We start from the raw sequence: 15,671 nt of genomic DNA on the forward strand, positions 1-15,671 counted from the left end.
CGAACTTTAGTGCCCAAGCTGGCTTTGAACCGTAATCCTCAGATCTCAGCCTCCTGAATAGCTTGAATTACAGGTGTGAACCACCATGCCAAGCTGAATTGTGAGTTTTGAAAGCACAGTTCGGGCTGGGAGTTTGGCCTAGTGGGATAGTGCTTGCCTAGCATGCACGAAGACCCACGTTTGATTCCTCGGTACCACATATACATAGAAAAAGCCAGAAATGGTGTTGTGGCTCAAGTGGTAGAACTCTAGCCTTGAGAAAGCCCAAGGACAGTGCTCAGGCCCTGAGTTCAAGGACAGGACTGGCAAGAAAGGAAGAAAGAGAGAGAGGGAGAGGGAGAGGGAGGGAGGAAGGGAGGGAGGGAGGGAGGGAGAGAGAGAGAGAGAGAGAGAGAGAGAGAGAGAGAGAGAGAGAGAGAGAGAGAGAAGAAAGAGAAAGAAAGAAAAGAAAGCAAGCACGCACATTTCATCTCAGCACATGAAACTGTTTGATCTTATTTCCTAGGACCTCTGTCAGTTGGTTAACGCTGATGCCCCTTACTGGTTGGTGGGCATGACAGAAATGACTCGGACCTTTGGCCTCGAATTGCTTGAATCAGTACTCAATGATTTTCCCCAAGTCTTTTTACAAGTAAGCCAATTGATGATACTATTTTGTAACAAAATTCTTGCAAGTAAATGTCAAGAAAGTAGCATGGATTTTTGTTCAGACTTTAGACCTATGATAATTCAGTGTTGTCTTGTGTTTTCCTAAAGATTTACTTACTCAGCTATTTCTTAGCCTGTGGGTCTATGAAAGACATATAGTATCTGAGTTATTTTCATACTACAAAAGCCTGAAAGAGTATGGTTTTATTGCTTACATGTTACTGTATTCTTTTAGAAAATTTGAATGGTAAATAGTCAGTGATAATAAACTTAGTCTCTAATAGAAATTCCCTAGAAACAGTACTGCCAAAAACATTAGATGATTAAAGTAACAAGATAAAATATTTGAAGTTAATCATTAAAATAAAAGGTAGGTGGCGGCCGGGAGTTTGGCCTAGTGGTTAAAGTGCTTGCCTAGCATGCATGAAGACCCGGGTTCGATTCCTTGGTACCACATACATAGAAAAAAAAGCCGGAAGTGGGGCTGAGGCTCAAGTGGTAGAGCTGTAGCCTTGAGAAGATCCAAGGACAGTGCTCAGGCCTGGAGCTCAAGCCCAGGACTGGCAAAAAAAAATAATAATAAATAAAAGGTAGGTGGCTGGGAGTTTGGCCTAGTGGTAGAGTGCTTGCCTAACATGCATGAAGACCTGGGTTTGATTCCTCAGTCCCACATACATACGAAAAAGCCAGAAGTGGTGCTGAGGCTCAGGTGGTAGCGCTCTAGCCTTGAGAAAGTCCAAGGACAGTGCTCAGGCCCTGAGCTCAAGCCCAGGACTGGCAAAAAAAAAATAAAATAAATGCACATTATTTTTAATACTTTCAAGCTGAGTACAAGTAGGTCACATTTGTAATCCTAGCTACTAAGGAGGACTGAGATCTGATGATTATGGTTCAAAGACAAACATATGGAAGAGACTCTTTATCTTCAAAAAACCAGCAAAAAGCTGAAAATGCAAGTATGGCTCAAGTGGAAGAACACTAACCTTGAACAAAGAAACTAAAGGAGAGTGGAAGATCCTGAGTTCAAGCCCCAGTACTAGTGCACGCATACATGCATACACACAGGAAACAAACAAAATTTCTAATATTATTCATTATAATTTTGTTTTTAGATCACCTAGTTGCAATGCAAATTTCAAAACTGTGTAAATTGTAAATAATAGTAGAAAATTATAGTTAAGACTATTGATACTTATTGTAAGCTGTTTGCTAGTGATACTGCTTTTGAAGTCTTAAATATAAAATTAATAGAATTTTTTTCTTTGTGAATAGCACCAGGAATTTAGTTTCCTCCTCAAGGAAAGGGTGTGTCCTCTTGTGATAAAGCTCTTTTCTCCAAATATAAAGTTCAGACAAGGTTCCAGCACTTCATCTTCTCCAGCACCAGTTGAAAAGCCGTATTTTCCTATCTGCATGCGTTTATTGCGGGTAGTATCTGTTCTGATCAAGCAATTTTATAGTCTTTTGGTGAGTGTTAATTTCTATACGTAATTGCTGTAGTGTGTGTTAGTTTCTGGTTGTGACAAAATATCTGACATAAATAACTGAGAAAAGATTTGTTTTGGAAAGTTTATTCCATGATTGTCTGGTTCCATTGCTCTGGAAAACAGTAGCTAGCGAAAGCTGTTCACCTCCTGGAGGAGAGGAAGCAGAGTGCCAGCATGTCTATTGAATGGTGCCACCCCACCCCCGTATTCAGGGCAGTTCTCACTCTTCTTAGTTAATCCTCCCCCAAAGACTCTGACTAGATACTAATCTGTTAGAAGTAGGTTTTACTATCTTGTAAGTTCCACTTAACCCAATCAAGTTGACAACTGGGATTGTCAATTATATAATACTTTTTAAAAATCCAAAAAAATTCATTGACCCACGACTTTTTTACAATGAATTAAGTCTGTTACTATGTTAATATTGCATTAATTTTTGTCGTATAGATGCTCTAAATGTTCACTTATATAATACTAAGAGTCAGCCTTGTTAATATCACCACATATATCAGAAGAAATTTGGGCTATTGAGAAGCAGTAAGATTTCCAATGGCAGATACCACTTTTCTGAAATTTTAACTTTTGTATGAAATTTTAGTTGTTAATTGGCAACAAATATTGTCAATTGTTCCTTTAAGTGACTGGTTTATGCTATTGCTAGTTTGGGGCTTGAACTCAGGACCTGGGTACCATCCCTTTAGCTTTTCCCACTCAACACTGGCGCTCTACTACTTGAGCCTTAGGTCCACTTTTGGCCATTTGGTGGTCTTGTGGACTTTCCAGCCCAGGCTAGCTTCAAACCTGATCCTCATATCTCAGCCTCCTGAGTAGCTAAGATTACATGTGTGACCCACCATCACCTATGACATTATTTTTAAGAAACTGTTTGCAGTATATTTATGAAGACTTTGAAGAATCATGAGCTGCCATTTACTTATCCATTTCACATAAAAAGGCAGCGAGTCAGTTCGCAACTATGCTTTGCTTCCAGAAAAGAAAGTTTGATACATAGAAAAAGTGCTTCATATATATTACCCCTTTTGTCACCAGAATAATTAAAGGACATGTACTTTAGGCCAAGGAATGGATTGTCATCTGTAATCCCAGCTACTTGGGAATTGGAGATTGAGGCTAGTCTGAACAAAACCTTGGTGAAACCCCCCTCACCTAAACCAACAAGCTGCTGTTGGGATGTGTATATAGGAGAAGGAGGATCTGAAGCTAGCCTTGTGTAAAATGTGAGACCCCTTATCTGAAACATAACTAAAGCAAAGAAGAGGCTGTGCAGTAAATGGTAGAGCACTTGCCTGCCAAGTAGGAGAATAGGAGTCACTGAGTTCAAATCCTAATACCTTAAAAAAAAAAAAAAAAGCTACTGGTTTGTCTGTGGCACCAACAGCAAAAGTAAAAGAATAATAACAATTTCTTGGATTGAAAATAATACTTAAAAGTCCTCTATTTTATAGGTAACTGAGTGTGAGATATTTCTGTCACTTCTGGTGAAATTCCTGGATGCTGATAAGCCACAGTGGCTGCGAGCTGTTGCAGTGGAATCAATACACAGGCTCTGTGTGCAGCCTCAGCTACTAAGGTAACTTACCATCAGTAGTGGTTTATAAGGTAATTAGGCCAGGAAAATAGCAGAGGGGAATAAGCTGGTAGCAAGGATTTGCTTGTGTATTCCCACATTTCAGTGTTTAATTTTATTAAGAAAAATTCTATATTGTATGTACATGAAGTGGCAGAGTGGGGGTATGGAAAAGAACTGGGAGGTAAAATTATGTGTTTAATCATGGCCATTAATCTGACTTTACTAGATTAACTGTGTGTGTGTGTTGTATTTAAATCTTTACTTACATATTAACCTTTGTTTACATTAGCAAAACCACCCAGGTGTGAAGAAGAATCTTTGAGTATGTCACTGAAACTATTATAGAAACATTATTTACTGTGAAACATTTTAATATATTAAAATGTTTTTCCTAAAAACATTTATATTTATTTTATAGGTCATTTTGTCAGTCATATGATATGAAACAGCATTCTACCAAGGTTTTTCGTGATATCGTGAATGCACTGGGCTCTTTCATCCAATCTCTGTTTCTTGTCCCTCCTACTGGAAATCCTGCTACAACCAACCAAGCTGGTAAAAGGACTTATTCATGAAAGGATATTTTCTAAAAATCTTGTGGTCAGAGAAATTTGGATTATTTTAATACAATGATAATAAAAATTTATACTTAAAGAATAATTTGAGTTAGGCATTTGGTGACTCACTCATGTAATTCTAGCTACTCAGCAGACTGACATCTGAGGATCAAGATTCAAATCTAACGTTGGTAGACAAATCTAAAAGATTTCTATCTCCTGACTCTAATTAACCCAAAGAACTAGAAGTTGAAATATGGCTCAGGATAGACTGTCGGCCTTGCATGAAAACTAGAGCAAGAGTTGAAAGACCCTGAGTTCAGTACCAGAAGAAAAATATTGGCTGCATTGTGGCAACTATTTCCTTCTCTAGTGTTCTTTCAGTTCTTCTAATCAGATTAGAATAGAAGTTAAGATGGTAGGGCTGGGAGTTTGGCCTAGTGGTTAAAGTGCTTGCCTAGCATGCATGAAGACCCGGGTTCGATTCCTCGGTACCACATATAGAAAAAAAGCCGGAAGTGGTGCTGAGGCTCAAGTGGTAGAGCTCTAGCCTTGAGAAAGTCCAAGGACAGTGCTCAGGCCCTGAGCTCAAGCCCAGGACTGGCAAAAAAAAAAAAAAAAAAAAAGTTAAGATGGTAATCTTCATGTAGAAAAATCTTCATTTGATTCCTTTACAGAGAGTAGCTGGTTACTACGTTAAGAGGTCTGCTAGTCTTTCTTTCAACTAAAGGTGATTGGTTGATATTGATTCAGTTTGTTTGTGAATCAGGGTTTAGTCTTCCTTTCCCTTTGTTCACTGTCAGTATGTACAGTTTTATTGATTTGATGGCCTTTATGTTCTTTATTCCCCAACTTTGAAGTTTAAAAAAAGGCCTAAAAGGGCCGGGAGTTTGGCCTAGTTGTTAAAGTGCTTGCCTAGCATGCATGAAGACCCAGGTTCGATTCCTCGGTACCACATACATAGAAAAAGCCAGAAGTGGTGCTGAGGCTCAAGTGGTTAGAGTTCTAGCCTTGAGAAAGTCCAAGGACAGTGCTCAGGCCCTGAGCTCACGCCCAGGACTGGCAAGAAAAAAAAAAAATGCATTAAAAAAAAAAAGGCCTAAAAGTATAAAACTTGGTATTTTTACTTATTCTAGTAGCATTTTTTTTTATGTGCCAGTCTTGGGGCTTGAATTCAGGGCCTGAGCACTGTCCTTGGGCTTTCTCAAGGCTAGTGCTCTACCACTTGAGCCACAGCACCACTTCTGGCTTTTTTTTTTTAATGTAGGTGATACCAAGGAATCAAGCCCAGGACTTTGTGCATGATAGGCAAGCACTCTACCACTAGGACACGATCTTAGATCCTCAAGTAGTTTTTATGTAAAATAAAAATTTTTAGGAAAATAGATTCTATGGTAATCAAAAGATGATTAACAAATTTCACTTACAAATATAACCTGTAACTGATTGAATATTATTCATTTGTAATTAAATATAAATTAGTGTCTCCTTTTCCCCCTGTCTAATAGGAAACAATAATTCGGGAGGCCCAGCCTCAGTGCCCACCAACTCAGCAATGGTAGGGATTGGCGGAGGGGTTACTTTATTACCTGCATTTGAGTACAGAGGAACATGGATACCCATTCTGACCATTACAGTTCAAGGCAGTGCTAAAGCTACATAGTAAGTAGTAAGACCTTATTTTATAAGGAATGAAATCCTAACCTTCTCTGTATTAGATGTAAAATTTTAGAGCTCACTTTTATTTGTCATATTTTGAGAATTTTATTTATGACTAGATTAGTTTCTTTTGTGCTATTTGTATGCTGTTGGTATTATGAAACAAAATGGGATTTCTTTACCTACAAACAGATTTGTCTATCTTATGTTGCTTTTTGACAAGTATATACTTTGGCTTCAGATACCTTATAGACTCAGATATTCTAACAACTGAGGTACCTTCAGTAAATTTATATTTATTTCACTCATCTATAAAATGGTGATATCTCTAATCTTCAGTCTTCTGTAAGAAAGATTATTTTGAATATTCATACTATTAGTGGTAAACACCTAGAAGTTTTAGCTTTTTATGATAAAAGTGTTTAATGAGTTCATAAATGTTTATTTTGCATTGTCACTACTCATTTCACCTAACAGACACATATTCAGCACAGTATTGCTGAATTTTCTGAAGGTTTGGTGTAATAAATACATTCTAACAGGAAGTATAAACAGTGGGTTTCACATTGTCATAATTACTATGAGATAGTTTCTGGTATGTTTTGAGTAATAAGTGTATTTAACTGAAACACTACAGTGATGACCATAAATCAAGATTTAAACTGACACCAATCTCTAACCTACTATAAATCATATTCTTCTGGTATTGTTTCTTATATTGGTTTTTTTGCATTATATAACCATTGTGATGTTTTACTACATAGTTTTATTTTGCCTAAAAGTATACACATGTATATGTATTTTTTCTCTGCATAGACAGACAGACAAATTGATTGATTGATTGATTGATTTGGGGGGGGGGGGAATGGGTAGGGCGGCTAGTCCTGGGGCTGAACTCAGTGCCTGGGTGCTGTCTTTGAACTTCTTTTGTTCAAGGCTAGCTCTCTACCACTTGAGCTATAGCTCCACTTCCAACTTTTTTGGTAGTTTATTGGCTATAAGAGTCTCAGTAACTTTCCTGCCTGGGCTAGCTTCAGAATCCTCAGATCTTAGCCTCCTAAGTAGCTAGGATTACAGGCATGAGCCACTGATAACATCTTTTAATGCAAATTCATTTTTATTTATAGTCACTTATAATAAAGCTACTGTCTCCTTGGTAAAAAGCAATTGGCTTCAGTATACTAGATAATCTAATTATAAAGAAATTTGATTTCCAACACTAAAGGAGATACTCATAATCTTTACCTCCTGTACACATTTTATAAACTGGAGAAACAAACCAAAACCAACCAAGAATAACATTCCTACATTTTAGTGAGTGAGATGGGAAGTACATATGTATTCTTGGGTAGTGGTTAATGTTTTAAGAAAAAGTAACTGACTGATGGGGACAGAGAGGTAGGCAGAAAAGGTCTCTGAGGAGTTAACATCAAGTAGTCACAAAAGACATTCAGATTTACAGTAACGAAAAGGGATATAACTGAGTTTGCATTATTTGGAGAAGTATCCCTTCATAGAATAACTAAGGCCTGGCCATAGCCATACTTAATTATTTTCCTAATTTACTTAAACTTCTCTCTCCAGTTATAAGCAATATCTACATTAATTGTTGACATGAGAAATAAAAAGACTTACCTATAAGTAATAAGACATTCAGAGCTTCTCAAACTCTGATTTAAATAGTTTTTGTTTTTCACTTTTAGTTTTTGCTAATACTAGTGTTTCAACTCAGGACCTCACCTTTGTTGGGCAGTAGCTCTTATCACTTGAGTCTCAACCCTTGCTTTGCTTTCCTTAGTTTTCAGATGGTATCTTATACTTTTGCCCAGGGATAGCCTTGGACCACAATTTTTCTACCTATAGACATTAACCACCACACTCAACATTTTTGTTTGTTTTTTGTGCCAGTCATGGGGCTTGAACTATGAGCCTGGACACTGTCCCTGAGCTCTTTTGCTCAAGACGAGTGCTCTACCTTTTGCACCACAGCTCCGTCTCCAGCATTTTGTGGTTAATTGGAGATGAATCTCGGGGACTTTTTCTGTATGGGCTGGCTTCAAACTACAAACCTCAGATCTCAGCCTCTTGAGTAGCTAGGATTGTAGGCGTGAACCACTGGCATCTGGCAACACACCAACTTTCTATTGAGATGGGATTTTATTAAATTTAATTTTTTAATGATGGCTTCTCATTAATGTTTGGATTTTTTTATTATTATTATTTCAGCCTGGAGATGTTGGACAAAGTCGAGCCCCCAACTATACCAGAAGGTTATGCGATGTCTGTGGCATTTCACTGTTTGTTAGACCTTGTCCGTGGAATCACAAATATGATTGAAGGAGAGCTAGGAGAAGTTGAGACAGAAAGTCAAACTATCAGTGAAGGAGCTTCTTTACCAACACAGTCATCAGAGCAGCAGGATTTGCATTCAACATCAGACCACATGGATAAGGAAATAGGTATATTATTATTCTGTAGTTTTTATTATTTTTTAAATAATTAAAAAATTATGGAGAAAACAAAAATATTCCCATGCACATTCATGCACTCTTATCAATTGTTAATATCTTACCATGTTTACACTATTCTGTTATAAACTGTGGTAAATATTTACCATATTTATATTACTATTCTGTTTAATTATGTCACTAGAGTTTTTAAGGAACTATTTGAGACTATTTGAGACTTGATGCTATAACCCATTATTATTTTGTTGTGTTATTCTAAAACTAAGGACAGTCTCCTTATCATTAGAAACTCAGATCAGGCCACTGTTACCACCTAATCCTACATATTATTCAGATTTTGCCCCTTGCTCCTGTACTATGCTTTGTGGTCCAATAGTACTTTTTTTTTTAACTTTAATTTGTCTATATGTGCATACAGTGTACCTTAATTGGTCTCACCCCCTCATCATTCTCCTGTATTCCTTGTCTTCCTAAACCAATCCTAACAAGCTATATTGTTCTATTTCTACACATGTACATAAAATATTTTGACCATATTCACTCTACCTTACCCTCTTTTTGTTCACTTTACTCCTCTCCCCTCCTACTAGCACACACATTCCAGACAGGCTCTAACCTATATTCCTATCCTTTTTATTATTATTTATGCTAATAGTTGAAAAGGGTTTCACTGTGCTTTTTACACATATATATATACATTATCCTAATTGCTCTGACCCTCTTGCTTTACTCTTTTCCTATCCCCTGTTATTCAACACTGCTGTCTTTATTCACAGACAACAGTGTGTTTTGTTTTTTACTTTCATGTGTCAAGAATTTACTTCAATGTAGAACACTGTTTCTTAGTTCTTGTCATGTTCTGTTACTGACATTTTTGAAGAATACGCACCAATTTGAATTTGTCTAATGTTCCTTCATAATTAGGTTTAATTTATTCATTTTTGCAAGGTTAGCACAGAAATACTACTACATTAATATATCAACCCTGGGGAAGCAAAATGTATCAGTGTAATTCATTATTGAGAATGTACACTTTTACCATTTAGTTAATGTCATTGTAGCCTGATTTCTTCCATGTAAAGTTAAATAGTAACTTTTTGTAATGAAATACATTGACTTCTACTCTCAGTGATTTTCTTATTTATGCTAGTATAGATTAATGGATGTTTATTTTATTCAAAGTATTACAATCTGTGATTATCATTATGTAGTTTCCTGCTTAGGTTGACCTTTTACAGATGTCCTGTGTTCATTTGACATATCCCATGGCTTTTGATGATCTCTGAGCAGTTCCTTACTACTTGGTGCAACATGGTGTTCCAAACTGATCTGGATGTTTTTTGTCTAGCCCAGGTGTCAGTCAATTTTCCAAGGAGCCCTGGAGAATAGTATTGAAACTAACACATGGGCACTAGGTACGCTTCTTGCTACTTGGACAGGATACACAACACACACAGACATCACATACATCTATTTCCATATTAAAAATGTCTGTCTCCCTATATTAAATAACATGGCATTAAACCAGATTTTCCACTTCTGGTTTTGTACCACAAGGCTGTTTTTGTTGTTGTTGTTGTTGCTGTTGTTGAGTGGGATATGGGGAATGTGCCAGTCCTACCTAGGACTTGAACTCAAGGCCTGGGTGCTTTTTTGCTCAAGATGTACTTTACCACTTGAACCACCCCTCAACTTTTGAGTAGTTAATCAGAGATAAGAGTTTCATGGACTTTACTACCTAATTTGGCTTCAAATCACAACTATCAGCCTCCTGAGTAGCTCAGATTACAGGTGTGAGCCACCAGTGTGCCTGGTGACACAAGGCAATTTTAACTTGCCATATTTCTAATTCCCATCTCTAACGGTATATGTAACCAATACCCTAACTATCCCAGTTTGTTGCACTGCAGCCCACTCTTATTGCAGCTCAAACAGACAGAAAATTGGCCTATTATTAGGAATAGAAACTAATATATATATCTTAATGTTCAGAGCTATTTGTTGACTCCTGTATAGAAAGATTTTATAATAGATGCTTTGTGGTTTATAATTTCTTGGATAGTGAATCTGTAACATGGCTTTAAATACTTGAGTATATTTTAAATATTAGAGGGTTAGTATTTAATAATCAGGTTGTTAATATGACCAAGAAGATGTTCAGAATTTACTGTATTGATAAATACTGTGTCATCTGTAATTATCATTAAGTACTCTGTTTTCTCTCTGTTAAGTTAGTAGAGCTGTTTGGGAAGAAATGGTGAATGCATGCTGGTGTGGTCTTCTTGCTGCACTCTCCCTTCTTCTGGATGCCAGGTATTAAATCTATAACTTTTATATCACATCATGGGAGTTAAAAACAATATAGAAGTGATTTACCTAAATTTGTCCCAAGAATGTATTACTTAGTATTAGTTTTTTTGTGTGTACATTTTTACTTAATTATAATTACATATATTCGTGGAATCTAGTGTGTATCTTAATACATTCATACAGTATTTAATGACAAATCAGAACCATTTCTCTAGGAACATTATTCTCTTGTTACATTCCTTTGATTGCCCCACACAGATGCCAGAATGTCTCCATGATTAATTGGCACATAAAATTGGCAAATTACAGAACATCTTTATAATATCAAGACTTACTATTGATTTCACAAGGTTGATGACTAGATTGACTTTTTTTATGTTTTCCTTCAGAATTACATAAGTTATTAGTTTGTAAATGCTTGGTATTTGAGATTACCTTTAAATTCTTGATCATTTATTTCAGTAATATACATGTATTGTACATAGCCTTCACCTACTTAAAAATTTCAGATCTTAGGTCAATTGGTTAAAATTCCTTCTTGAGTATAATAATTGTGGCCATGTTTTTTTGAAAATTTTCCAAAAACATCACTGAATATCTAATTTCACATCTTGTTTTACATTATAGTTGAAAATAATCATATTAAATCAAGTACCTTATCTTTTCAGCACAGATGAAGCTGCCACTGAAAATATTTTAAAAGCTGAATTGACTATGGCTGCTCTTTGTGGAAGACTGGGTCTTGTAACTTCAAGAGATGCTTTTATAACAGCAATATGCAAAGGCTCTTTGCCTCCGCACTACACACTCACTGTATTAAATGCCACCACTGCAGCTACACTTTCCAATAAATGTAAGGTTCAAACTTACACTAACCCTCTTGTCTTACTGCATGACATCGTATGTAGAAAAAGCAGTCCTAGGCCTCTGTTGCTCTACTCATTGACTCTTGGGTTTGGTGGAGTTCATGGCCCTGAGTTTTACTTCTGCTGTCTTTGTTTTTAAAACATTTGTTTTCAGCTGGGTACCAGTGGTTCATACCTATGGTCCTAACCACATCTTGAGATCTAAGGGTTTCAGTTCAAAGACAGCCCACTTTGGAAGCCCTGAGACTTTACCTCCAAAATTACCAGTAAAAAGTCAGGACTGAGCCCAGTGCTGGTACCTCACACCTATAATCCTAGCTACTCAAGACACTGAGATCTGAGGAAGCCAGCTCAAGCAGAAAAGTCGCCATGAGACTCTTATCTTCAATTAACCACTTAAAAATGGAAGTGGCACTATGCCTCAAGTGGTAGAGTGCTAGCCTTGAACATGAAGAGACTAGGGACAGTACCCAGGCCCTGAGTTCAAGCCCCACAACTGACCAAAAAAAAAAAATCATGGATGAGCCAGGCATTGGTGACACATACCCGTAATCCTAGCTACTCAGGAAGATCATGGCTTCAAAGCCAAGCCCAGGCAGGAAAGTTCATGAAGCTCTTTATCTCTGACCACTGGAAAACTGGAAGTAGAGCTGTGTCTCAAAGCTGTAGAGTGCTAGTCTTGAGCAAAAAAGCACAGGGACCGGGGCCGGGAGTTTGGCCTAGTGGTTAAAGTGCTTGCCTAGCATGCATGAAGACCCGGGTTCGATTCCTCGGTACCACATACATAGAAAAAAGTCGGAAGTGGTGCTGAGGCTCAAGTGGTAGAGCTCTATCCTTGAGAAAGTCCAAGGACAGTGCTCAGGCCCTGAGCTCAAGCCCAGGACTGGCAAAAAAAAAAAAAAAAAAAAAAGCACAGGGACAACACCCTGACCCTGAATTCAAGCTCTATAACCCACAGGGGGAAAAACAAATCAAGGGTGGAGAGGTGGCTCAAGTGGTAGAATACCAGCTGAACAAATCATATAATATATATTTTCTGACAGGATATATTCATTCTTATACATTCATTCTTAGTAGTAATGAGGTTTGAACTCAGGAACTCAATAGTTGTTGGTAGTCAGGAGCTCTCTAGAACCTCAGCTCCAGCATTATATTTTTTATTTTTTTATTTTTACTTTTTTGTCAGTCCCGGGGCTTGAACTCAAGGCCTGAGTACTGCTCTTGAGGTTTCTCAAGGTTAGAGCTCTATCACTTGAGCCATAGCACCACTTCAGGCTTTTTTCTATGTATGTAGGGAATCGAACCCGGGTCTTCGTGCATGCTGAGCACTATACCGCTCAGGGCCTGGGCGCTGTTCCTGAGCCTCTTTGCTCACAGCTCACATGCTACCACCTGAGCCATAGTTCCATTTCCAACTTTTTCGTGATTAACTGAAAATAAGAATGTCAAGGATTTGCCTGCGTGGGCTAGCTTGAAACAGCAGTCCTCATATCTTAGCCTCTTGAAGAGCTACTTTTGCAGGTATGAGCTACTAGCACCTAGCCCTCAATGTTATTTTTCAAGCTGGTACTCAAAAATTTATTTCCGTGGTGAATAATTTAGAAACAATAAGGTTTATTACATGTAATACAAATATAATATTGAATTTTCAAGATGAAAATATATTGGTCTCTAGTGTACTAAGAATGCATATCTAAAATACTTACTGAAAAAATATTTGATGTGGCCTATTATTGCTTATGAAGAAAGCTATTACAGTATTATCATTTTCTAAAATTTTTAGAGAAGGGCTGCGAATGTTGCTTAGCGCTAGAGTGCTTGCCTAGCGTACCTGAAGCCCTGGGTTTGATTCCTCAGAACCACATAAACAGAAAAGGCTGCAAGTAGCTTTATGGCTTAAGTGGTAAGAGTGCTAACCTTGAGCAAAAGAAGCTCACAGATAGTGCTTCAGCCCTGAGTTCAAGGTATAGGACTGGAAATAAATAAATAAATAAATAAATGTATAGAGAACTACTTACTATTTCTCTTCTTTTTTTTTTCCAGAGTGTTTGCATACACACACACACACATACACACACACACAGTATTATTTCCATGTTGTGGTTGACATTGATTTAATCAAATTATTGTTTTTAAATATAGTAATACTTTTGAATGAAATATAAACAGTATACTTGCTTATTTAGGTTCATTTGTGTTCTAGCATATTCTATCCAAGGCCAAAGTGTTATGATGATAAGTCCATCAAGTGAGTCTCACCAGCAAGTTGTGGCAGTAGGTCAGCCTCTAGCAGTACAGCCTCAAGGAACAGTGATGGTAATGCATTTGTTTTTTTCTACCAATTCTCTTTTGAGGAAACCTAATACACTCTTTTTTTGTATTTGCCAAAGTTTATTATTACTTATTATTTATTTTATTTTTCCTGGAGAGCATTTTAAGAATAACTGTGCCTTTTTTTTTTTTTTTTGAACTCAGGGACTGAGCACTGTCCTTGGGCTTTCTCAAGGCTAGTGCTCTACCTCTTGACTTGAGCCACAGCACCACTTCTGGCTTTTTCTGTGTTTGTGGTACTGAGAAATGGAATACAGGGCTTTGTGCATGCTAGGCAAGCACTCTACCACTAAGCAATGCTCCCGACCTCACTAATTATACTTTTGCTATTATTAATAACTAACTTAACATAATTTTGTATTTTTTCTTTCCCTCTCCGTCCCCCCCAGTACTGAGTTTGAACGTGGTTGCCTGCTTGCTAGACTGGTGCTATCCCACTTGAGCCATGACTCTAGCCCATCAGCACAACTTCAATATATTCATTTGTTTTCTAATTTTAAAAAATCTTCGAATGTATTAAAGTTGTTTAATTTTTAAGAATGCATAGCAGTTATTTAAACTATGCCCTTTTTTAATATAGCTAACTTCCAAAAATATCCAGTGTATGAGGACTCTACTTAACTTGGCTCACTGTCATGGGGCTGTTCTTGGAACATCATGGCAACTTGTCTTGGCAACTCTTCAGGTATGTTATCCCAGATCAAATGCTAACTTTGTAATTACTTACACCTAAACTGGCAGTGCCTGTTGGTGCTTCAGAGCTAGGAATAGTAATATGTGAAAAGAGAGGTTGGGAAGGATTGAAACACGTAGCTCAGTGTAGGAAGTGATAGAGTGAGTCTCTTTTTTTGTTCGTTTTAAAGTTTAATGGTTATTTTTCCTTTTATTTGATTAATTTTACATGGTACCAAGGAATTGAATCCAGTGCCTCAAGTACTCTTAGAGTGAGTCTCTTGATGGCCTAAATTCTTCTTCCCAGGCTTGTAGAATTGTTTCATAACATGGATATTTACTGATCTTAATTTTAATTGCTACAAATTATCACTAAATTTACTGTAGAATTTTATAATTTTCTAAATTCCTTGTTTTCATTTTCAGCATCTTGTCTGGATCCTGGGATTAAAGCCTAGTAGTGGTGGTGCCTTGAAACCTGGAAGAGCTGTGGAAGGACCCAGTACAGTAAGTGCCAGCCCTTCTTACCCAGCTAAGGCTTCTGGAAGTGTCATGTTTCACATTTGATTTTGTTCTTCTATTAGGTTCTAACAACAGCAGTGATGACAGATTTACCAGTGATTTCCAACATCCTTTCAAGATTGTTTGAAAGTTCACAGTAAGAGTCAGTTCTTTAAATGAATAGCAACATTTTTAACAGTTATATATTTGAGATATAAATATCTTCTTCATTTTCATTTTAGGTATCTTGATGATGTATCTTTGCATCATTTAATAAATGCACTTTGTTCCTTATCTCTAGAAGCAATGGATATGGCATATGGAAATAATAAGGTGTGATATTCTACCTTTCGATTTTAATTAGTCATAGAAGGTGAATCCATTATAATCTGAGTATTTCATTTTGGGGGCTAAACCTCAGTTTAGTTGATAGTCTTGTTACATATTTGCCATTGTTATTTTCGGAAGGGGGAGTACAGAGGACATAAGTAGGTTGCATAAAATGTCTTACTATTTGTTGGGGCCGGGAGTTTGGCCTAGAGGTAGAGTGCTTGTCTGGCATGCATGAAGACCTGTGTTCG

At 37.1% G+C, this 15,671-nt stretch overlaps 1 protein-coding gene across 2 annotated transcripts in view; it reads left to right on the plus strand.

The window, feature by feature from the left end:
• Window positions 1-15,671, plus strand: part of Mon2 (MON2 regulator of endosome-to-Golgi trafficking) — an 81,720-nt gene that overhangs the window by 25,001 nt on the left and 41,048 nt on the right. For both annotated transcript variants that reach the window (XM_090327862.1, XM_090327869.1), the window contains exons 7-19: window positions 506-631; window positions 1,921-2,115; window positions 3,602-3,726; window positions 4,145-4,281; window positions 5,792-5,945; window positions 8,169-8,401; window positions 10,642-10,723; window positions 11,389-11,573; window positions 13,790-13,902; window positions 14,498-14,602; window positions 15,016-15,096; window positions 15,174-15,247; window positions 15,333-15,423. In XM_090327862.1, coding sequence (XP_090183988.1) covers window positions 506-631; window positions 1,921-2,115; window positions 3,602-3,726; window positions 4,145-4,281; window positions 5,792-5,945; window positions 8,169-8,401; window positions 10,642-10,723; window positions 11,389-11,573; window positions 13,790-13,902; window positions 14,498-14,602; window positions 15,016-15,096; window positions 15,174-15,247; window positions 15,333-15,423 — 1,701 coding nt within the window. The remainder of the gene's footprint in view (window positions 1-505; window positions 632-1,920; window positions 2,116-3,601; window positions 3,727-4,144; window positions 4,282-5,791; window positions 5,946-8,168; window positions 8,402-10,641; window positions 10,724-11,388; window positions 11,574-13,789; window positions 13,903-14,497; window positions 14,603-15,015; window positions 15,097-15,173; window positions 15,248-15,332; window positions 15,424-15,671) is intronic.

Source organism: Megascapheus bottae, chromosome 2, assembly GCF_031878675.1.
Source record: "Megascapheus bottae isolate mThoBot1 chromosome 2, mThoBot2.hap1, whole genome shotgun sequence".
NCBI classification, from domain to species: domain Eukaryota; kingdom Metazoa; phylum Chordata; class Mammalia; order Rodentia; family Geomyidae; genus Megascapheus; species Megascapheus bottae.